Genomic DNA, 22,162 nt, shown 5'->3' on the forward strand with positions numbered 1-22,162 from the left:
TTCAGGTGCGAATCAACTGCAGTTTAACAGGTTACTCCAGTCAACACATCATAATAGTTCCCCTCAGATTTAAACATGTCAAACAAGTGGTGAATAGGCAGCCAGCAGAAGCACATTAGTCATATCCATTAGGGTGAAGAGTCAGTACCTCCAGAATGTGGCAGAGATCTGAGCCAAGAGCTCCAGTACTAGCCTTGCCAGTGCACAAGTAGTCTAAGGGTGCTGGGTACAAGGAATTCTGCCTTCCTTCTTTGAAGCTGAAGGTTTGAGTTTCCAGAATACAGATATTCAGATAGAAGCTGTTGTAACTTCTGCTTCCTTAGCCTCATTTTCTTGGCTTTGAGGCTCGATGGAATCTGTAGATCCCTTACCTGATGGGACAAAGGGACCTACAATCCAGGACGAAGGTGTATTTTGCATCATGTATGACATCAGTTCATCTACATATTCCTGGGCCCTGCTCACCATCTCCTGGCTCTGCGTCAGGAGGCCACTAGAGAGATCCTGGAAGGAATGGGCAGTGGAGAAGGAGATGCTGAGCTCCTCTGTGTTGTGATACATCTGTTTCACTTTATCCTGAAGGCTGGTGGGGAGGCCTTGAATGCTGGATACTAGCACCTGGCAGGCATCCTGCAGCTGCTGGAGAATGCTGCGGGACATGGCCAGAGTTTCAGACTCCATCTGGTGGAGAAACAAACTTTGTGTTAGCATTCACCACACAAATATGGATTGTGCTTGCTGCTGACTCCTCTACAGATTTTCCAGTGTTGTAAGTTGCTATTGTACTGTCCAATAGTGCCAACAAGCCTTCTTCCAGGAAGAAGGGAAAGGAGCCAGCCAAACAGTACTTTATCAGAAGCCTATTGGGGTCCACAGGCAGCTAACAAGCTACACACCAGGTAGCTGAATTCTTATGCCAGAGGAGAGATTGAAGGTCAGGAGTTTGCCATCAGGAAAACCCCAGAGTTGTTTTGCAGGCTGTGTTGAGCCTCAATAAGTAGTCATGAGCATCACCATGCAAGGTGAAAGTTTGCCTGTGAGACAGATATACACCTATCTAAGCAGGAAGAAATAAATACTTTAGTCCTTTGAGCATTTTGTGTCACCCAACTTTATCTATGCAAAAACCACACATCTGGCAAGGCCCAGAATACTGGCTAGCCCCTGACCAGATGGGCCATGTACATACCTTACTGTCTGCCAAGTCTGGGATCTCACTACCTTCTGACTTTTTTCTGTTCCAGTTCAGCCACATCTGATGGAACTTCTCCTTGGCATCTTGAAGTGTCTCACCTTGCTTGAGCTGTTCAATCTAGAAGTGGATTTAGTCAGTCAAAAAGCCTCACAGCAGTATTTACCCTTTTGCACATCAGTTCTCTAGATCTACTGCTTAGGACATGCCTTCATCTTGCATATGGTTATGCACAATGCATTAAGAGTAGATCTAGTTATAATGCACAGCTGTGCCAGATAGCTGAGCCTCACTGTACCCTGGTTCATACAGGATGAAGCTGAAAGGTTCTCTGCCTTCGAGGGCAACATATGCCCAGGGAGGAACACAAGTCAAAGCCAGCAACTACTTTCTGTATGTGTCCAGGAGACTAGTAGATCAGTTTAAAAGGTAATCAAGTCCCTACCAGTCCCACAGCTTGAAGGAGCTGGGAAAGAGCCTCACTCATGCTTTGACTGACACATCGCATCTTGTCTAGGGAACAGCGGTAGGCACGCTGGCGGAGTTTGGTTGACAGGGAACCTAAACGCACGAAGTAACTGCGAAGCTCTTGGGATTTTGCTGGAGACATTTCAGCCCCTTCCACAGGCTCAGCAAGTTCAGCTAGAGGAAAGAAGAGGAAGAAGGTTCCACACATATACAATTGATACTGGAAATTCTGATCCACCTTTTGACACAAGGGAGTTCCTTAGAACCTATTCAAGGAACTTCAGCTATTTCTTAAGGCTGAAGCTGTAATAAGACAAAACCAGTTTTTGCACACTTGAATGAGGACTACTCCTTGAATTCCATTTCACACCTATAGTTCCTTCTGGTACCCCCTTGTCCCCACTTGCTCAAGCCATTTTAACTGGGTACATGCCCACTAACTCCCTTAGCCATGAAAGTGCTGTGGCTCAATCTGCCCTGGGTGACAGATACAAGGGGGAGGGGATTCCACAGATCTGTTAACAATAGCCCTGTCCTTTGCATTCTGACCTAGTTCCTCCTCTGTCATGGGAAGGTAGTAATCCAAGAGCTCTTCTGACTTCCCCAGCACTGCTTCCATTCCGCTCACGGCCAGTTGGCCCATTCTGGATTCTGCTACTGTGCTCATGCTGTCCGTCACTGCTGACTTGGTGGCCTTCATACCATCCTGCACAGCCTCCTTGGTCACATCTACCACTCTGATCATGGCCTCCTTGACATCTGTCTGTTGGGAGGATGCCAACTCCTGTGTGTCAGACACAGCCTGGAGAAGGTTAAGCAAGATGTTACTGGGATTGAGGCCGGCATAGGGAATGCCACTGTATCCATGAAATAACTTGTAACATTGCCATTGAACTTGAATACAAGATGCCCTATAGTCCATAGTGTGTGTGGGGGGGGGGGGGAGGGGAAGTGCAGAAATATCACCTTATCAAGATGCAGTTATCCAATCTGTGCGGTGCAAACATTGGTTACAGCAAGGGAGTCACTGTTAAAGAACTTGTGTTCAGTTGGATTCCTCCCTTATCCTTCAGGATTGAGGCTTCATACTGGAAAGATGACACCCCTGTGCACTTCTTTCCTTGGACAGGAGAATGGTGACCAACTGACCTGCCCCTCAGTTCCCAGACCTCTGCTCTCCATACCCAGCTGGAGATGAGAAACCCATGTCTCCTGGTATCTGCTACTGCATTTTTCCCAACACACTACATGTGCAGGCACCCACATGATCCCATATCCATCTCCCCAGATTTCAGAGGAGACACCAGTGTGACCAGCAGCTGCCTTTTGGTGCTCCGCAGGAGAAGAGCTTCTAGCAATAGGAGGCAAAGCGGTGCTGGGGGTGACCTGCCTGCATCCTTGCAGGGATCATGCTTTCCCCCTGCAGCATGTCCCTTCCTGCCTGTTCAGGATCTAGCAGCAGCCTGGAGGTGTTTGACGACCAATACAACCCACCACCTTTTGTCCACCAGCTACAGCACAGACAGGGTTTAGTGCCCCTTCCCAAGGCACCTGACTGCAGGTGCTTCAGCAAAACTGGCCAGAGACACCTGCAGGAGGGCTTAAATATGGGACTGTCCCTGTCAAAGGCAGGGCACCTGGTCAGCCTACACCTGGTTGTCAGGCCCTAGACAGGAGTTATGCTTAGGCACTAGCTCCCAGTGTTTGAGCACTTTTAGAAGGGAACATACCTCTACTGGAGGATGCTGTCCCTTGCTTTTCTAAGCACATCACTGTGATGAGACTTACCTTCTCAGCAGTCTGAAGAGTCTCCTCCACTTCGGCCGGTACTTCAGAAGCAGACTCAGTCTCTGTCACTGTGGGGAAAGAGTAACATAATGAAGTAGCAAAACTCAGCTATGTACAGCATCTGAAGCATGACATTCTTCTGTGTCCCGCCCCCCCCGCCCCCGCATGTGTGAGGCAGCACTGTTAGAGCTGCAGGTGATAAACACTGACATTTGCACTGACTGGGGAGCCACACAGCTATCTCCCCTTCCTTCCCCACATGAAGATTCTACCTCTTCCCCTCCCCCAAAAAGCTATTGGCTGTCCTTTTCCAAAGAGGACACAGAAAATCCGTGCCCACTTGATAGGTCAATGTTTCCTCCCATTCTGTTACCCAATCAAGATGCATTTTGGTGCTAGTGATAGGTATTTCCCACTCCCATCCACTCATACTGCAGAAGCAGCTCTTACCCAAGAATGCTAGGCATTACCATCCAGGCTGGATCTTCAGGTGAGCAGCTGTGTCCCAATACAGTAAAGCCAGAGTACAAGTTACCCTCCGCCCCCCACCCCACCCCAACCATAGTCTTACAGCTTTGAAGACCTATGACTGGATCCTCAACACAGCCTCTTGGTGCCTGCTAGAGGGCTTTTACAAGGCCCTGACTGCAATTTCATATGAAGGAATCAAGTGGCCATTGCTGGTGACAGACAATAGTTCACTATTGAATGCTGCTTTGAAGTGTAGTGCCATTGTAAAATCTGTGTTGAGGGATAGGGTAGGTGAAGTATCAAACTTCTGTTGATAAGAACAGTTTGAGCCTCACATTGCACAGTGATATGCTCTCATTTTTCAATTAGATCTTTTCAAAGGGCATTACTCCTGAAATGGAAATAGCCAAGGCCTAATCTTCACCTCCTGAGTACACGAAGGGGTCTATGGGTTCAGCATCCATAATTATGCTAAGAAAACCTCTTGTCTTTCCTCTAGCAGGTGGAGGTTTATGTCTTCATGCTGCTTTATCATTCCTGCAGTCACAGCATCCCTGATGCTGTAGGCCAGGATCTTAATATCCTAAGCTTCAATAAACTGTCACACAGAAGCAGAAAGCTCTGCTTAGACCCTTAACTCACCCTGAGGTTCAGGTGTAGGTGGAACTGACTCTGGGCTGCTGACTGCAACATTGGTTATGGATGTCACTCCCTTCTCTGCCAAGTCACACAGAGACTTCACATAGGGATGGCTCTCCTTGGTGGAAGTGTAGGCAGCAGCAGCCAGGTCACAGGCAGAGTTGACTAGTGGTAGACTGGCCACCCTCTTCAAGACAGTCTAGTGAGGCAAGGAGAAGAACAAGGAAGTCAGTAGCAGTGGTCTATCCTGGAGCTGAGCCAGTAGTTTGAGTGTTATCCCTTGAAGGATTAGGCAGTGACATGAAAAGCTAGAGAGCTATTAGGCTGATTAAGGTGATCAGGAATGCTACTAGAACAAGCAGAAGTATTACTAACCAAGTTAGTCTAGTGCAGAACCTGCTACCAGAGACTAGCCACCTGTGTTTTATATTCACAAATTGTACCTGTGATGCTTAGAAGAGAGCACCTACCTGTTGCTGCTCTGGGGAGGCCATATTTGCATCCTTTCCATTAGAAGCCATAGCAGAACCAGATATGCCCAAAGGAAGCAAGAGGAGGCCTGGAACTACAAGTTATGGGTTTTTTTTAAAAAAAAAAAAAAAAAAAAAAGGTTACAGGAACCCCCAGAAAGAAAGTAGTAACCTACTCTAAAGGGAGATCATAGACAACAGACCCACCAACAGATTAACAAGGGGCTAATATTTACTCTATTCAGAGAGCAGCAGTCATTGCTTTTTTAGAAGCAGGTGGTCCCATTTTGTTTCAGATGGGAAAAAGAATCTACCTACTTATTTTCTGGTCAAAATCATTAAAGGTATTTTTTGTAAGACCATTAGAAACAATACCTTGTTACTACTGAAATTTAGTAGCTTAAAACATGAAAGAGTAAATTAATACAATCCCCTCTCCCCACCAAGAGGAGGGGCTTAACAGCAGCCAGCACAAAGCTCTTGAGACTCAGAATTCCAGCACCTATTCTACCCACAGCTCCTTAACACTGTAATAGGCCACCCAGTCAGACATCCCCTCATTTCTAAACAGAAGAACCACAAAGCCCTAACCAAACAAACAGTCAAAACAAAACTTATTCAAAAGTTACTAAGAACACCTGTTATAGCCCAGTCACACACTAACCTTTCCCAAAGTACCAAACACTGCCTTAACCCTCTAACGATGTGGTCAGATTTTATACCCTCCCAGTGATGTCCTTGCTGTGAGGGAGGGATAAAATATACAGGACTGACATGTCAGGGATCCAGTGAAATGAAGGCTTCCACTTCCCTGACCAATAAGAGAATGAAAATCCCTTGGGGACTGCTAAATTTGGGAGTGAGTTCTTCACTATAGGTGACTCCAATTAACCCAGCTGGGTCTTTTGCTGTCATCCACCTGAACCCACTTTGATTCCACTGCCTGCCTTCAAACAGTTGCTAGTTGGGACTGACAACATTTTCAAAAGCCAATGACTTTCACCGTTATTTCCAATGAAAAAAGAGAGGAAAAAAAGGAAATTTTTGAAATACAACTTCTAATTTTGTTTAGAAAAATCTAAACAATCCTTTAAAAAAGCCAAAACAATAATGAATCAACAGTAAATTATCCCTAGTGGCAAGGGCACAGAGAGCCCTGTGCCTGCCTCCTCTGTATATTGGCCTTAGTTTCAAAGTAAGAAATGACACAGGCCATGTCTACACTAGCCAAAAACTTCGAAATGGCCATGCAAATGGCCATTTCAAAGTTTACTACTGAAGCACTGAAATACATATTCAGCACCTCATTAGCATGCGGGCGGCCGCACCACTTAGAAATTGAAGCGGCTCGCCGCTACGCGGCTCGTCCAGACGGGGTTCCTTTTCGAAAGGACCCCACCTACTTCGAAGTCCCCTTATTCCTATGAACAGATGGGAATAAGGGGACTTCGAAGTAGGCAGGCTCCTTTCAAAAAGGAGCCCCATCTGGACGAGCCGTGCGGCTGCGAGCCACGTCAATTTCGAAGTGCTGTGGCCGCCCACATGTTAATGAGGTGCTGAATATGTATTTCAGTGCTTCATTAGTAAACTTCGAAATGGTCATTTGCATGGCCATTTCAAAGTTTTTGGCTAGTGTAGACATAGCCACACTGTAGCAAAGAGAGGCCATCTAAAGACAAGTAGTTTTCTCCAGTGGCTAGGAGATTGGTGTAGGATTTCAGATGAATTCAAGCCTGTTCTTCCCCACAGACCTCCTGGGTGATCCAGGGCAAGTCATTTAGCTTCACCCTCACTCTCAGTGCCTCAGTTTTCCCTATGTGCAGGGTGGATAACAGGGCTCTTGTACATAATAGGTGCTCAAGTATTTGGACTACCAGGACCATATGAATACCTTCAATAGCGAAGCATTTTGCTGGGGAACAAGTGTTATGTAGAATAACTGGAGTAGATTTCCCCTCTCCTCTTTCATCCCCCATTCAGAAAAAATGGGACATGTACCTTTTAAGACATGGTTTCACAAACTGGGAGCATGCCCCGCCCCCCGGTGTATATGAAGAAATTCCAGAGGGGGCATGAGGTGACCCAGCCTTCCATCATTCCCCCCCACCTGAAGAAAGAGCTGGCCTTTGCTTCCAACTCTCAGCCCCTCATTTTACATGGGTGACCCAGCAGAGCCACTCGAGAAAGCAGGCAGCTGGTAAAGACCCATGTGGAGCTAGCTGTCTTCTGAAAAGGGGAGTGAGTGTGGGCTGGAGGCGGGGAGAGGGGGAGGAGGATGGGATTTAGATGGGGGCCAAGGGGTGCCTGGCTCCAGGGAGGGGAATGAGGTGAGAGTCAGGGGGCTGGTGGTGCCTGGCTTTTGGGGAGGAGAGGGGAGGGGTGGGACTGAGGCAGGGGGGCTCGCAGGCCTCGGGTGGCCACTTGCGGGGATCCTGGGGCTTGGATGACTGGCCAGGCTCAGGTGGCTGGCCCTAGCAGCATGGGGCTCAGGGGGGTGGCTGGGGCAGCTGGCGGGCGGCTGGGCAGGTGGACGGCCCCAGCAGCATGGGTCTGATATGACCGGCAATTCCTTTATTTATCCATGAGGGGTCATCTGTGAGACCTCTTGGCGCTACTAGCATTTTACCAGGACCTCCTGTGCACCTGGCAGCTGCTCTCGGCCACCAGGACTTCAGGGGCTACTGGGGGGGAAGACCTCCTCACGGAGCCCCTGCTACATAATCCTAATCTTTGTGTGCAGGCGGCAAAGGTCCCCCGCGGTTCACAAGAGGTTGGTCCTGGGTGGAATCACTGGGATCGGAGACCTCCTGGACTACAGCCAGGGAGACTGGATGGAGGCCCTGGTGCTTGCCCCGTGCATGGGGCTCTCCTCCCTCCGTACTTCCCCGCACGTGCTCGAGGAGGTGAAGGCCGCTTTCCGCCCGCTGCTCGTGTTTACCTTAGCCAGGTCCTGAGAGAGGGAGCACCCTTCCCCCCTCTAGCCCCCGGCCCTCCAGATCTCTCCATGGGTCCTCAGCCCTGAGAGCCCCCGACCTCCTCCCCCTCACCATCCCAGCTGGCTGCACACCTTGCAGCCAGTCCCCTTGTGAACCACGCCAAGATGTCATCTGTACATGCTCGTGCTTCACACTCTCCATTTCCCCACCCTCACGTCCCGCCCCGACCACCAGTGGCAGGACCTTCTACCAGAATCAGAGGGTGGGGAGCCCTGGTGGGCCAGCCTCTATTCCACCCTAGTTCCGCAGCCTGCTGGGAATGTCAGCTGGAGCATCCTCCATGGGGTGGTGAGCACGGGAGTGTACCTGGTGTGGTTCACCTCCCTTCTGGACACCTGTGCCTTCTGTAGCGTGAGGGAGACCCTGGCATACATCTATGTCGAGTGCACCAGGTTGCAGACCCTCTTCCAGCTCCTCCAGAACCTCCTGCTGAGGTTCTGGCTGCACTTCTCTCCACACCTTCTCATCCTCGCACACCCCATCCATGGCCCTGCTAAGTCGCGGGACCTCCTGGTCAGCCTCCTCCTGGCTATGGCCAAGGTGGCCATATACAACACCAGGGAAAGGAGGCTGGCCAAGGGAGGGGCCTGTGACTGTGGGGCCTACTTCCATTCCGCCCTCGGCTCACGAATCCGAGCAGAGTTCCTCTGAGCATCGTCCAGCAGCTCCCTCGATGCCTTCGGGAAGCAGTGGGCACTGTCCGGGCTTCTGTGCTCAGTACCCCCCTCTGGATCCCTCATTTTGAACCTTTGACTTCCACTCCAGCCCCTGTTTTTCTTTTTAGTTGTCCCCCGAATGTATTTGGGGCCCATGTATTTTTAGTGGATCCTTCCTCTTGAGGAGGACCTTTAGGTCATGGCTGGGCTCTGCCCGCCCACTCCCTGGTCCCCAGTAGGAGCACGGGGCTCAGTCAGCTCAGGGCTCAGGCGGGCAGGCAGCTGGCACGGGACTTGGCCAGCTGGGGCTGCACCAGGGTCCCACAAGGGGCCAAGAAAAACTATTTGAGCTTACTTTTAATTTTAAATATTTTTATATCAAGTTTCTGTGTTCATTTAAAATTCCAAGTTGGATTTTTTGTAAAGCGGGGGGGCTGGAAGATGGGGAAGGACAACTGGGGGGACATGAGAGTTTCTCAAAAATCAAAAGGGGAGCGTGGGGCCAAAAAGTTTGGGAACCACCGTTTTAAGGGAAGGGTGTGAGAAAAGAGTGTTTATCCCTCTGTGTCCCCTTCATTGCTCTCCCTCCAGGTTTCAACTGGGAGAGGAAAAAGTGGTGATACAGTCTCAGGCCCTGCTAACAGGCCAAGCTCCGCCTGCGTGAGATGCTCCTGATAGCAGACTGTGCAGGTGTTCGGAGCAGGCGCACGCATGCTCTGCTGGGTTCTTTGGGATTAGGTAGCTCCCAGGAGGTTCAGCCGCACCACATGACCACAGAAAGATGGCAGCACAATAGCCACATGCCTGGAGCCCAGTCATGTGATTAGGTCAATGTCAGCTGCTATTTCAAAATAAGCTTTTTCTATTTTTTTTTTTTGGTCCAATGGGGCTGCAAGGAAAAGCTTGAAAACATCCATTGAATGCCAGGGATTTGGTGATGGCTGCCTGTGCTGTCACCCAGACTCCAGCAGCGGGCAATGCAGCATCCATAGCAGGAGAGGTAACCGGCTCTTGTTGGCCCTGATGTGCGCCCACCCATTCACCCTCCCTCACTTTAATAGGGAAAAGGCTGGCTGGGCTCAATGGGATCGGTGGCATACGGCCGTTGACCCCCAAAGCTCAGATTGTGGTCGGTGAATGGGAAGAGTTCCCAAATCCCACCCCCCCTCACCAGGAAAATGAGAAGCCGCTCCTAGTACATTACATAGATCGGTAATCCTTCCTCTCTCTTCTTGCTATGTATCAGCAGCAATGATATAGGATAAACCTAGACTTTTCTATAGCCATCACTTGGCATCACTTAGCTGAATAGGGCACCTCACACCTCCCCGAGCTACTGAGTCAGGGCCTCTGCAGAAGCGGGCAGCTGCTTGTGTGTCTGTTTTTAATGCTCTTATGTTTCCAAGTTTTTTTTCCGATAATATTGCATCATAGTTTTGTCCATGGCAACGTCTCCATTAGCATCAGAAGATCGGACACTCCTGATAATGGAAAAACTCACAGAAATGTTAAGATGTCTGGATGGGACAACCCAGGCTCCCTGGCTGCTTGCTATTGTGGGGTGGGGGCTTCCCAGAATGGGTCCTACAAGTCGTCTTTTGTTCTATAATTGACAAAGCACATGGCTTTCTTTCCTTTTTTTTTATGCCAGGTCTGAAGTTTTCTCAAAACTCTGAGGCAACCTGAAGATGTGGTTTCAGAGCTGTGTACAAAATGAGGTATTTCCCCTTCTTGAAAATTTACCTTTTTAATGTGATTCACAATTGCAAAACATCTTGGCTGATGTAGTGCCTTCCTTAACCAGGGACAGGGGCTGCATTTACTTAACACCTAACTTCAGCACGCGAGCTCAAGCCATCTTCTCTCTTTCTTACTGTAGCTCACGGAGCCTAGGTAACAAGTTGACCACCTAATATCATGATGAAGACATTGCCCCTCACTTGCATTCGGAAGGCAGCTGAGTTTACGCTGGGCTTTCTGATATCTGGCATGTCCAGGACTGGACAGGTGCTGGATTGCCAAATTGCCTGGGACCACTGGATGTCACCACCACGTGCTCCTGCCACTTCACCACCCCAACGCTCCTCCTGCTTTTTCACCATCACATGTCTCCAGCTTCACCCCTGTAGCACTCCCCAACTCCAGCTCAACTCCACCCCTGGCTCCTCTGCACCCTAACCCACCCCAATCTTAATCCTCCTTTTCCCCTCCCACAGCCCCTACCCAAGCCCCCTGACTCATGCAAACTTTGAGGTACACAAGGGTTATGTCAAATGCAACCCATGCATATCTTGGGAGAGTACTGCATGCCACACCATCAAATTGTGCAGCATTAGCTCTTTAAATGGGACTACTTTTGCCAGAGGGCAGACCACCAGAGGCTGGATCAAAGGAACTTTACTGAATTTAGCTCTATGGGTCCAATGTAAACTCAGCCACCATTCCTAGTCATGTCAGATGTTCATCTGTTCCCTCACAGGAGACGGGTAAGGAACTGGTAATGCTTATTTTTAATTAAAGCTGGGGGGAGAGAGAGAGGGATCAGGTTAATAGTTGAGGTGCTATTAAGGGCAGGTTACGCATGCACCAGAAATTTTGCAAGGTTCATCAATCCCTGGGCTAGCCTTCTTTGGCTGGCACAGCTGTCATTTCGGGATGCCATGCTCCTAAAAGCATCAGCGGTAGGGGTGCTTGAGCCTTGCTGCTTTCTTACCCAGCCCCATTTCACTCCCTCCCCTGAGCACACTCCAGTCTTGTTCCTCCCACTTCCTGCAGGCCACTGAACACTGAGCTGAAGCAGGGAGGAAAGCTGCTCTCTTTCTTACTGCACAAAACCTAATGCCCCTGCCCTGCTTCCTTCCCTGTCCCTAGAGGCTCACGCCCCCCTAGCTCTCTCCCTCTCCCGTACTTTGCTCACCTTTACCAGGCTGGATACTGGGGCAGTAGGACATGAGCTGCAGGAAAGCGCTCCCACTAAGGTCAGAAATTAAGGGTTCAGGGAGTGGAAAAGGGCTCTGGGCTGAGGCACAGGGGTGTGGTATAGGGAGGAATAGAGATGGGGGCTCAGGTAGGGGACTCCCAACCCCACTAATTACACTTCCCTGTAGAGGCTGCAAGGACCCAGTGGCCTGTAAGCCTGAGTAGGCTGTATGGTGCCTGCCTCTCCCCCAGAAGCACTGGCCCTGTAGCTTCCCTTGGTTGCTCTCCTGGCCCATGGGAGTTTTGGGGAATGGGCAAGTGTACAGAGGCCCCTGTGCCTAGGGCCACAGGCCTGCTGCTGCCTTCCAGGAGCCATTTAGAGCCTGTTGCAGCTGGGAGACCCCGCTCTACATTTCAATAGCTGACCATAAGTGTAATGGTCCCTTTTGGATCAAGTGGTTGATGAAGTAGCAGCCAAGCACTGAGTTCAGTATACCCCCAGCACCCTTTGTCTCTGAGCACTGCAGCCCCCCTACAAGTAGGGCACATGCACATCTAGCAGTAGAAGCAGCCTTTCCCCACATAGTGTATTTCGGCAAAAGGCTTGTCTGTCTTTCTCCTCATTGCCTTCACTAGACATTCACACTGACCTTAGCCCTTGGGCTTCTGCAAATACCAGTTCATTTATCCATCTGTAGCACGCACTGCTTAGGAGACTCCCCACGTTCCACTTAGAATGGTCAAGGTTGGCACATGTGGGTTCTCTCTCTTTTCTTTTTTTAAAAAAAAAAAAAGCTATAAGTTAAAAACCAGCGCCCCCTGCACTAACAGGGTTTAGGCACTAAGTTACAGAAGTCACTACTACTATGATGTAGATCCGTCATTGCTCCCCAAGAACTTTCCAGAGAAGTATCACTTTACCCACATGCAAACACTTGCAAATGGGACCACTCTAAATGGTGCCCTCATTCAAATGTGGAGATCTGTGCCCTCATGCTTACCTTCCGCAAATGCGCTACGCCTGCCCAGCCTGTCTCCTCCATAATCACTGCTGTATCATCAATAACTAAACCTCTTACGGCATCTGTGCTATTCCATAAATTAGAAAGAAACTAACCCCCATACTGGAGCATAAGATTCCCCACACCTTCTAATACTAGTGGAAAATTGAGTACTGTGATCCAAGAACCTGCACCCGCATGTTAACATTTCCTGTCATCTTCACTGTTTACACATACAGCTGGGGTGGGGCTACCTATGCAGCTTTCATGTGGACAGCTTTAGGTCATCAGGACTCGAAAAAGCCCATGCCATGCTAAAGCTGCTTGTATTGCACATGCTGGCACTACTCTCCCTCTCCTCTCTACCCTGCCCCCAACTTGTTTTTAAGAAGAAAAAAAAAAAAAAGCTGTTCAGAAAATAGTGAGTGACTCCCCAGCCCCAGAGTGGAAGGCACAAAGGTAGGTTCTAGCAGAGCTGCACTGGTTGCCTCCAGCCCTTGCTCACTGAGAAGATCTGAAGGCAGATCTCCTACGGCCTGATCTCCAAAGCTCAGGAATGATTTGTCCTAAGGAGCTAGTGGGTGCAGCTGAAGAATCCTTCTCCAACTAGCAAGATGCTAAGACTTGTTTGCGATATGTATGCAGAAGCTTGCCTCCATGTCTGTCTGTCATGCTTCTGGCTGATGGTTACCACTCAGAAACAAGGATTATAACAGTGCTTGTAACTCATCCTGCTCTCTTCTGCAGACCCTGTGCTCGACGACTCAACAGGACACAAACACCAAGTTCAAATGCAATGACATTTTATTGTGGACACTGTAGTATTATCTGAGCAAAGGAGCAGTCACAACACCTGGGCCCTGCTCCGGCAAAGCCATCTGAAGCCTCAGTTAGTCACATTCTTTCCCTCAGATTTAAACAGGTCAACCAAGAAACAAGCGGAGGGGCAGGTCAGCAGCTGGAGTACATTAATACCGCTAGCACTTGTAAATGCTCCCATTCTGTACCTCCCTCAAGTTCCATCTAAACAGAGCCTCCTGGAGAAGAAGAAGTCTCTCGTGCCTGTGAAGTCAAAGGTGGGTGGACAGCTGGGGGACAAAAAGAATTCTGCCTTCCTTCTTTGAAATTCAGTCTTCCCAGCTTTAGGTCCTCAGTCAGCCTTAGATGCTGTTGTGACTTCTGCTTCTTTATCCTCATTTTCTTGGCTTGGTGGTTCCACGGAACCTGCAGACCCCTTACCTGAGGGGATGAAGGGACCCACAATCCAGGAAAGAGGTGCGTTCTGCATCATGTAAGCCATCAGCTCATCCACATATTCCTGGGCCCTGCTCATCATCTCCCGGCTCTGGGTCAGGAGGCTGCTGGAGAGATCCTGGAAGGAACCAACGCTTGAGAAGGAGGCACGGAGCTCTTCCATGTTGCGATACACCTGCTGCACCTTATCCTGAAGGCTGGTGGGGAGGCCTTGAATGCTGGATACTAGCACCTGGCAGGCATCCTGCAGCTGCTGGAGAATGCTGCGGGACATGGCCAGAGTCTCAGACTCCATCTGGTGGAGAAACAAACCCAAGGTTTACGTTCACCACAGACACAAAGATGGGACTTGCTGCTACCTCTTCTGGAGATTTCCTCGTGCTGGAAGCTGTGCTGAAAAGGATAGCAGGGACAGAAACCAGGAGCTCTTTCATGGAAAGAGCATTGGCTTTAGCCATTCTTTCCATAGAAAGGGAAGCTATTTGGCTTTTAGGACTCAGGAAGCCTGTATTACCATTGTTTGCAGCCTGTGACAATGAGAGACATAAGCTGCATGGAACAGAGTTCGATGAGGGGAGAGCCTAGGGATCTCCTAATCAGTTACATGACTCAAGGTTTGAAGGCTATGCTGAGGTTAAGGGAGGGCAACACTTACAGCTACCCTACCAAGAAGGGAAGGGAAGCCCCTTGGACACAGCATTCACGAGTGACCAATTTGAGATATAGTCGAGGAACACTAGTGTGCAACCCTCTTTTCCCTCAAGGTAGCAGGTCACCAGGTATCAGTTTGGTTGAGGAGCTCAGCAGCTACCTTCAAAGGCCCAAAACACTTTTCAGCCTCCGAGCGGAAGGGCAAAGCGATGGACATACCCCTGTCTCTTCCAAGTCTGTGATCTCACTGCCTTTTGGCTGCTTTTGACTCCAGTTCAGCCACATCTCCTGGAACTTCTCCCGGGCATCTTGGAGCCTCACACCTTGTTTGATGTATTCAATCTAGAAAGGGATTGAATAAATCTCTCAGTTCCTCTAGCTCTACTGCTTGAGGACACAATTTCAACCTGCAGACATTTTATGTTCTATAAGCCTATCATGCCCTGGTCCACACAGAATGAAGTGGAAGAGTTCCCTGGCCTGAAAGGCAGGGGAGTAGGGCAAAGGAGTCCAAGCCACCAGCAACTCTATTTGCCCAGGCACTGGGCTAGAGTTTACTAGTAGACCGCCTCCTGAAGCGGAGCAAGTCCTTACCAGTCCGATGACCTGATGAAGCTGGGACAGAGCCTCATTGATGCTTTGGCTGGTATGCCTCATCTTGTCTAGGGAATAGCGGTAGGCGCGCTGGCGGAGTTTGGCCGACAGGGAACCCAAACGCACAAAGTAGCTGCGATGCTCCGGCGCTTGTGCTGAAGACGCTGGAGTCCCTTCCATGGATTCAGCAAGTTCAGCTGAAGGGAAGAAGAATCTGAGGGTAAGAGCTTGGGAAAGGAGGACAAGCTATACTCAACTGCCCAATGCTACCCCAAATTCTTGGCGGAATAGCCCTTCAAAAAGCCATGACATCAACCTCTGCCTTTAAGGTGGCTAATAACTGACCCCAAACCAAGAGGGCTAGGACTGTTTCTGCACACTTGAAAGGGACTCCAAGAAGTAGTCCTAATTCATGCCCATAGTACCTTCGAGCACCACCCTTTCCCCACTTGCTCACATCATTTTGAATGGGCGTGTAGCCAGGAACTCCCTTGGCCAAGAACGTTACACATGAAAATGCTGCCCCCTCTGTCAGCCAGTGCAGGCTGAGAGGCTTCTCAGTCTTGTCCAGACAAGTTTGGACCAAAGGGAGTGTTACTTTGCTCTTTGAAACCATAGCCCTGTCCTTTGTGTTCTGACCCAGTTCCTCCTCCGTCATGGGAAGGTAGTGATCCAAGAGCTCTTCTGACTTCCCCAGCACTGCTTCCATTCCGCTCATGGCCAGTTGGCCCATTCTGGATTCTGCTACTGTGCTCATGCTGTCCGTCACTGCTGACTTGGTGGCCTTCATCCCATCCTGCACAGCCTCCTTCGTCATGTCTACCACTCTGCTCATGGCCTCCTTGACATCTGTCAGTCTGGAGGAGACCGACTCCTGTGTGTCAGGCACAGCCTGGAGAGAAGGGTCAAGCAAGGCATTACTGACCAGACATTCAGGGCAATAAACCACATTGACCCAGGGAGTCGAGTCACTGGAGGATGTTTACCACTTGTCAATCTAGACAAGAAGAACTCCCTACCTTGCTAGGGTGACCATATTCCTCCCCCACACCCAGCCTTACGGAACATGGCCATTTTACAAGATGCCCTATTGGAGTCTGAATGTGAGTCACAGGCAGCATTCACTAGCGGTAGACTGGTCACCCTCTTCAAGACAGTCTAGGGAGGCAAGGAGGAAAATGAGCAAGTCAGAAGCAAGGCTGGAGCTTGGAGCCACTCATGACTTTTCAACTGTTATCCCCTCGTCAAAAGGATTCTGTAACGGTGCAAGAGGCTACAGAGCTAGCACACCTAACAGCTAGGTCTCACTTGAGAGAGATGAGCCTGATGAGAAAGGTCACTGGACAGGGAGGGGAGAAGTGGTTTTAAATAGGGTAAGCCAGACATCTTTTGTCTTTGTCAACTGAACCAGTGATGCCTAAGAGGCAATACCTACCTGCTGTTCCTCCTCCCCATGCTCCAGGGATGCCATCTTTGTGTCCTTGCCATTGGAATCCATAGTGGAATTAGATATGCCTGAAGAGAGAGAAGCTTACTTTGCAAGTTGTAACCCTTCCTAAGGGAGCTACAGCCCTTCAAAGGGAAGAAGATGGTTCTACTCCAGAGAACCGCCAATTGGTAGCCCCAGCAGCTTAACAAGTGGCTGGTATCTAGCACTTACTCTGTAAAAAGCAGTGGAGCCAAAAATTTTACTATATAGATAAGAAAATGCTCCTCCTTTCTGTCACATAAGAGTCACCAGAAAAAAAAAAAAGTCTCATTTTTATAAGCCCTTTGAAGGCTGTAGATTCTATTGGTTCTAAGTTGCTTTTAAGTGCATGAAAAGCACATGAGTCTGTCACAGGAGAGAAAGGGCTTAAGACCAACTCCTTCACAATATAAGCACAGCACACAGGCACAGCCAAACATTTCTTAGGAGCATAAACAAAAAGACATGACGAAGGAAGAGTAAAAAGAAAAAAGAAAGACAGGAAACCCCCTTCAAAACCTTATTCCCAATCACAGCCCCCAACCTACCCCAGAACTCCAAACACTGCCTTACTTTTCTTCCTCTCTGGCAAGATTTTATACACTCCTGGTGATGTCATAATGAGGGAGTGGTGAAATAATGAGGACTGACAGTTTAGGGAGCCAGTGAAAGAAAGCTTCCACTTCCTTGACCAATAAGAGAATGCAAATCCCTTGGGGACTGCAAAGTTTGGGCGTGAGTTCTTCACCATATGTGATTCCAATTATTCCCCCGGGTCTTCTGCTGTCGTCCAGCTGAATTCACTGATACCACTGCTGTCTTGAAACAGTTGCTAGTTAGTATAGGTAAAATGTTCTAAAGAACTTCTGTGACAAAAAGCTATTGACCTTCATTGCAATTGACCATGGGAAAAGAGAGAGACAAGGGAAAATACTGAAACTGAACTTCTGGCTTTGTTTTGAAAAATCTTGAAAAAAGAAAAAAATATATAAACCTTCTGTGGTGGTAAGGTTGCAGAGATCCAGATACCTGCCTCCTCTACAAGTTGCTCATAGCTTCAAAGTAAACACTGGCCCACTGTAGCAAAGAGTGGCATTCTACAGACACGTATTTTTTTCCAAAGGGTTAGGACACTAGCCTAGGATTTGAGCTGCTGTCAATTCCATCCTCTTTCACAGAGCTTCTGTGTGACCTTGACCAAGTTGCTTAGCTTCTCAGTGCCTCAGTTTCCCCTGGGGGGTGTTTGGGAGGCCCAGTTCTAGGCGTGCCAGGAGGCAACGCCAGCGGCCTTTCAGGCGCGCGAAGGCTCGCTCGACTCCTTGTTGGGCGTGGTTGAGTCGGGCGTTGTAGCGGTCCTGGCTATCAGAGAGGTGGCGTGTATAGGGCCGCGTAAGCCAGGGCTGGAGGGGGTATGCCGCGTCCCCCACAAGGCAGAGGAGTACAGTGGTGGTATCCCCCAGAGGGATCTCCCTCTGGGGGATGTAGGGCCCCGCTTACAGTCGGTGGCATAGTCCCGAATTCCGGAAAACGCGGGTGTTGTGGGTAGAGCCAGGCCAGCCCACGTAGATGTCCTGGAAGCGGCCACGGCCTGAAGGACCACAGAGTGGTAGCCCTTCCGGTTGACGTAGCAGCCACCACTGTGGTCTGGGGCGCGGATGGGGATGTGGGTCCCATCAAGGGCTCCAAAGCAGTTGGGGAATCCCATGGCGGCAAATGTCTTGACGGCCACGTGCAGGTCCCCAGTTCGGATGACCCTCTTCAGCACCAGGGCATTGAGTGCATGCACCACCTGTGGGGAGGGAACATGAGTGCCTGTGAGGGTTTGCAGAGTGTGACCGCCTTCACCCAGGCCCCTCTCTCCCAGGCCCCTCTCCTCAGCCCCCCTCACCCAGGCCCCCCTCCGCAGCAGGGAGTTCAGCCCCAGGCATCCTTACCTCCATGAGGACAGCCCCGACTGTGACTTTTCCCACTCCAGACAGCTGTCCCATGGAGCAATAGCTGTCTGGAGCGGCCAGCTTCCAGACAGCCACTGCGACCCTCTTCTCGACGGGGAGGGTGCGCCGCATCCGGGTGTCGTGGTGCCTGAGTGCAGGGGTGAGCCACTGGCAGTGCTCCAGGAAGGTCTGCCGGCTCATGCGGAAGGTCCGCAGCCACTGCTCATCATTCCATTCCCCTGTAACCAGGTGCTCCCACCACTCGGTGTGGGAGGGGTAGCTCCAGAGTCGGCGGGGCACACGGCGCGGGAGGGTGAGGAGGGCCCGATGGTCGGGGGTGTCTCCTAGTGCTCCTGGGGAGGGCTTGCATTCCAGAAGCTGCTGGGCGGCTGCCTGGGCAGCATCTAGAAGGGCGCCTGCTCCGCGGGAAGTGACTTGCAGGGCTTCCAGCTCCTGCTGCACGTCCATGTCTGCGGGCTCGAGGTCTGCGAGGCTTGTATCACCAACGCAGGGCTGCTCGTGCGGTGCAGGCCGAGTGTGTCTGGGAGGGGCCCTTTAAGGGAGCGGCTTGCAGCTGCCCCGGAAGGGCTAGTGTGCTCTGTGACCCGGTCCGCGGGCTTTCCTGGCCCCTTCTTTCGAAAGAGGGGAATTGTGTGTGTGGACGCTCCGCGTTTCCTTCCGGGGCAGCTCTTTTCGGTGTTCTCCGGGGCTACTTCAACGTCGAACGTCGAAGTTGTCAGCCCTGGAGGACGTATAGACGATAACCGTCGAAGTAGCCTACTTCAACGTTGTGTCCCAGTAGAGATGTAGCCCAGGAAAAGGAGGCTGGCCAAGGGAGGGGCCTGTGACGGTGGGGCCAACTTCCGTTCCGCCCTCTGATCACGAATCTGAGCAGAGTTCCTCTGGGCATCGTGCACCAGGCTCCACTCCAGCCCCTGTTTTTCTTTTTAGTTGTCCCCCGAATTTATTTGGGGCCCATGTATTTTAGTGGATCCTTCCTCTTGAGGAGGACCTTTTAGTCATGGCTGGGCTCTGCCCGCACACTCCCTGGTCCCCGATAGGAGCACGGGGCTCGGTCAGCTCAGATGGGTGGCTCTGGAGGCTCAGGCGGGCAGGCAGGCAGCTGGCACGGGACTTGGCCAGCTGGGGCTGCACCAGGGTCCCACAAGGGGCCAAGAACAACTATTTGAGCTTATTTTTAATTTTAAATATTTTTATATCAAGTTTCTGTGTTCATTTCAAATTCCAAGTTGGATTTTTTTTAAAGCGGGGGGCTGGAAGGTGGGAAAGGACAACTGGGGGGACATGAGGGTTTCTCAAAACTCAAAAGGGGAGCGTGGGGCCAAAAAGTTTGGGAACCACCGTTTTAAGGGAAGGGTGTGAGAAAAGAGTGTTTATCCCTCTGTGTCCCCTTCATTGCTCTCCCTCCAGGTTTCAACTGGGAGAGGAAAAAGTGGTGATACAGTCTCAGGCCCTGCTAACAGGCCAAGCTCCGCCTGCGTGAGATGCTCCTGATAGCAGACTGTGCAGGTGTTCGGACCAGGCGCACGCATGCTCTGCTGGGTTCTTTGGGATTAGGTCCCTCCCAGGAGGTTCAGCCGCACCACATGACCACAGAACCATGGCAGCACAATAGCCACATGCCTGGAGCCCAGTCATGTGATTAGGTCAATGTCAGCTGCCATTTCAAAATAAGCTTTTTCTATTTTTTTTTTTTGGTCCAATGGGGCTGCAAGGAAAAGCTTGAAAACATCCATTGAATGCCAGGGATTTGGTGATGGCTGCCTGTGCTGTCACCCAGACTCCAGCAGCGGGCAATGCAGCATCCATAGCAGGAGAGGTAACCGGCTCTTGTTGGCCCTGATGTGCGCCCACCCATTCACCCTCCCTCACTTTAGTAGGGAAAAGGCTGGCTGGGCTCAATGGGATCGGTGGCATACGGCCGTTGACCCCCAAAGCTCAGATTGTGGTCGGTGAATGGGAAGAGTTCCCAAATCCCACCCCCCCTCACCAGGAAAATGAGAAGCCGCAACTAGTACATTACATAGATCGGTAATCCTTCCTCTCTCTTCTTGCTATTTATCAGCAGCGATGATATAGGATAAACCTAGACTTTTCTATAGCCATCACTTGGCATCATTTAGCTGAATAGGGCACCTCACACCTCCCCGAGCTACTGAGTCAGGGCCTCTGCAGAAGCGGGCAGCTGCTTATGTGTCTGTTTTTAATGCTCTTATGTTTCCAGGTTTTTTTTCCCGATAATATTGCATCATAGTTTTGTCCATGGCAACGTCTCCATTAGCATCAGAAGATCGGACACTCCTGATAATGGAAAAACTCACAGAAACGTTAAGAGGTCTGGATGGGACAACCCAGGCTCCCTGGCTGCTTGCTATTGTGGGGTGGGGGCTTCCCAGAATGGGTCCTACAAGTCGTCTTTTGTTCTATAATTGACAAAGCACATGGCTTTCTTTCCTTTTTTTTTTTATGCCAGGTCTGAAGTTTTCTCATAACTCTGAGGCAACCTGAAGATGTGGTTTCAGAGCTGTGTACAGAACGAGGTGTTTCCCCTTCTTGAAAATGTACCTTTTTAATGTGATTCACAATTGGAAAACATCTTGGCTGATGTAGTGCCTTCCTTAACCAGGGACAGGGGCTGCATTTACTTAACACCTAACTTCAGCACGCTAGCTCAAGCCATCTTCTCTCGTACTGTAGCTCGCGGAGCCTAGGTAACAAGTTGACCACCTAATATCATGATGAAAACATTGCCCCTCACTTGCATTCGGAATGCAGCTGAGTTTACGCTGGGCTTTCTGATATCTGGCATGTCCAGGACTGGACAGGTGCTGGATTGCCAAATTGCCTGGGACCACTGGATGTCCCCACCACGTGCTCCTGCCACTTCACCACCCCCACGCTCCTCCTGCTTTTTCACCACCACACATCTCCAGCTTCACCCCTGTAGCGCTCCCCAACTCCAGCTCCCGCACACCCCAGCTCAACTCCACCCCTGGCTCCTCTGCACCCTAACCCACCCCAATCTTAATCCTCCTTTCCCCCTCCCACAGCCCCTACCCAAGCCCCCTGACTCATGCAAACTTTGAGGGACCCAAGGGTTATGTCAAAGGCAACCCATGCATATCTTGGGAGACTACTGCATGCCACACCATCAAATTTTGTAGCATTAGCTCTTTAAATGGGACTATTTTTGCCAGAGGGCAGACCACCAGGATTTCTGGACCACCGGAGGCTGGATCAAGGGAACTTACTGAATTTAGCTCTATGGGTCCAATGTAAACTCAGACACTAATCCTAGTCAAGTCAGATGTTCATCTGTTCCCTCACAGGAGATGGGTAAGGAACTGGTAATGCTTATTTTTAGTTAAAGCTGGGGGAGAGAGAGAGGGGTCAGGTTAATAGTAGAGGTGCTATTAAGGGCAGGTTACGCATGCACCAGAAATTTTGAAAGGTTCATCGATCTCTGGGCTAGCCTCCTTTGGCTGGCACAGCTGTCATTTCGGGATGCCATGCTCCTAAAAGCGTCAGCGGTAGGGGTGCTTGAGCCTTGCTGCTTTCTTACACAGCCCCATTTCACTCCCTCCCCTGAGCACACTCCAGTCTTGTTCCTCCCACTTGCTGCAGGCCACTGAACACTGAG

At 50.3% G+C, this 22,162-nt stretch overlaps 2 protein-coding genes across 2 annotated transcripts; both read right to left on the bottom strand.

Annotated features, from left to right (window-relative positions):
* Positions 1–288: 288 nt before the first annotated feature.
* LOC142015803 (perilipin-3-like) lies at positions 289–5,079 on the bottom strand. Its single transcript, XM_074999651.1, has 8 exons — positions 5,029–5,079; positions 4,562–4,757; positions 3,449–3,516; positions 2,210–2,462; positions 1,638–1,834; positions 1,190–1,312; positions 571–681; positions 289–504 (listed from the first exon to the last, which is right to left on the bottom strand). Exons 1-8 carry the CDS (start codon positions 5,077–5,079, stop codon positions 289–291), a joined length of 1,215 nt encoding a protein of 404 aa, XP_074855752.1.
* Positions 5,080–13,750: 8,671 nt separating this feature from the next.
* LOC142015852 (perilipin-3-like) lies at positions 13,751–17,020 on the bottom strand. The gene is made up of 8 exons (XM_074999785.1): positions 16,996–17,020; positions 16,535–16,614; positions 16,151–16,257; positions 15,739–16,019; positions 15,100–15,296; positions 14,725–14,847; positions 14,039–14,149; positions 13,751–13,972 (listed from the first exon to the last, which is right to left on the bottom strand). The coding sequence occupies exons 1-8, from the start codon at positions 17,018–17,020 to the stop codon at positions 13,751–13,753; spliced, it is 1,146 nt and encodes a 381-aa protein (XP_074855886.1).
* Positions 17,021–22,162: the final 5,142 nt, after the last annotated feature.

The sequence above is a fragment of the Carettochelys insculpta genome, chromosome 1 (genome assembly GCF_033958435.1).
Source record: "Carettochelys insculpta isolate YL-2023 chromosome 1, ASM3395843v1, whole genome shotgun sequence".
NCBI lineage: Eukaryota > Metazoa > Chordata > Testudines > Carettochelyidae > Carettochelys > Carettochelys insculpta.

Excerpts from the sequence above, each read along its gene's own strand:
- LOC142015803 (XM_074999651.1), bottom strand. The coding sequence starts at position 5,079 with ATGGCTTCTAATGGAAAGGATGCAAATATGGCCTCCCCAGAGCAGCAA. Across the intron at positions 4,758-5,028 it reads CCTCCCCAGAGCAGCAACAG|ACTGTCTTGAAGAGGGTGGC; the intron begins GTAGGTGCTCTC and ends TTGCCTCACTAG. Across the intron at positions 1,835-2,209 it reads CATGACAGAGGAGGAACTAG|CTGAACTTGCTGAGCCTGTG; the intron begins GTCAGAATGCAA and ends TCTTTCCTCTAG.
- LOC142015852 (XM_074999785.1), bottom strand. The coding sequence starts at position 17,020 with ATGCTCCTAAGAAATGTTTGGCTGT. Across the intron at positions 16,020-16,150 it reads GCCATGTTCCGTAAGGCTGG|TAATGCCTTGCTTGACCCTT; the intron begins GTGTGGGGGAGG and ends ATGTCTGGTCAG. Across the intron at positions 13,973-14,038 it reads CCACCAGCCTTCAGGATAAG|GATCTCTCCAGCAGCCTCCT; the intron begins GTGCAGCAGGTG and ends GGTTCCTTCCAG.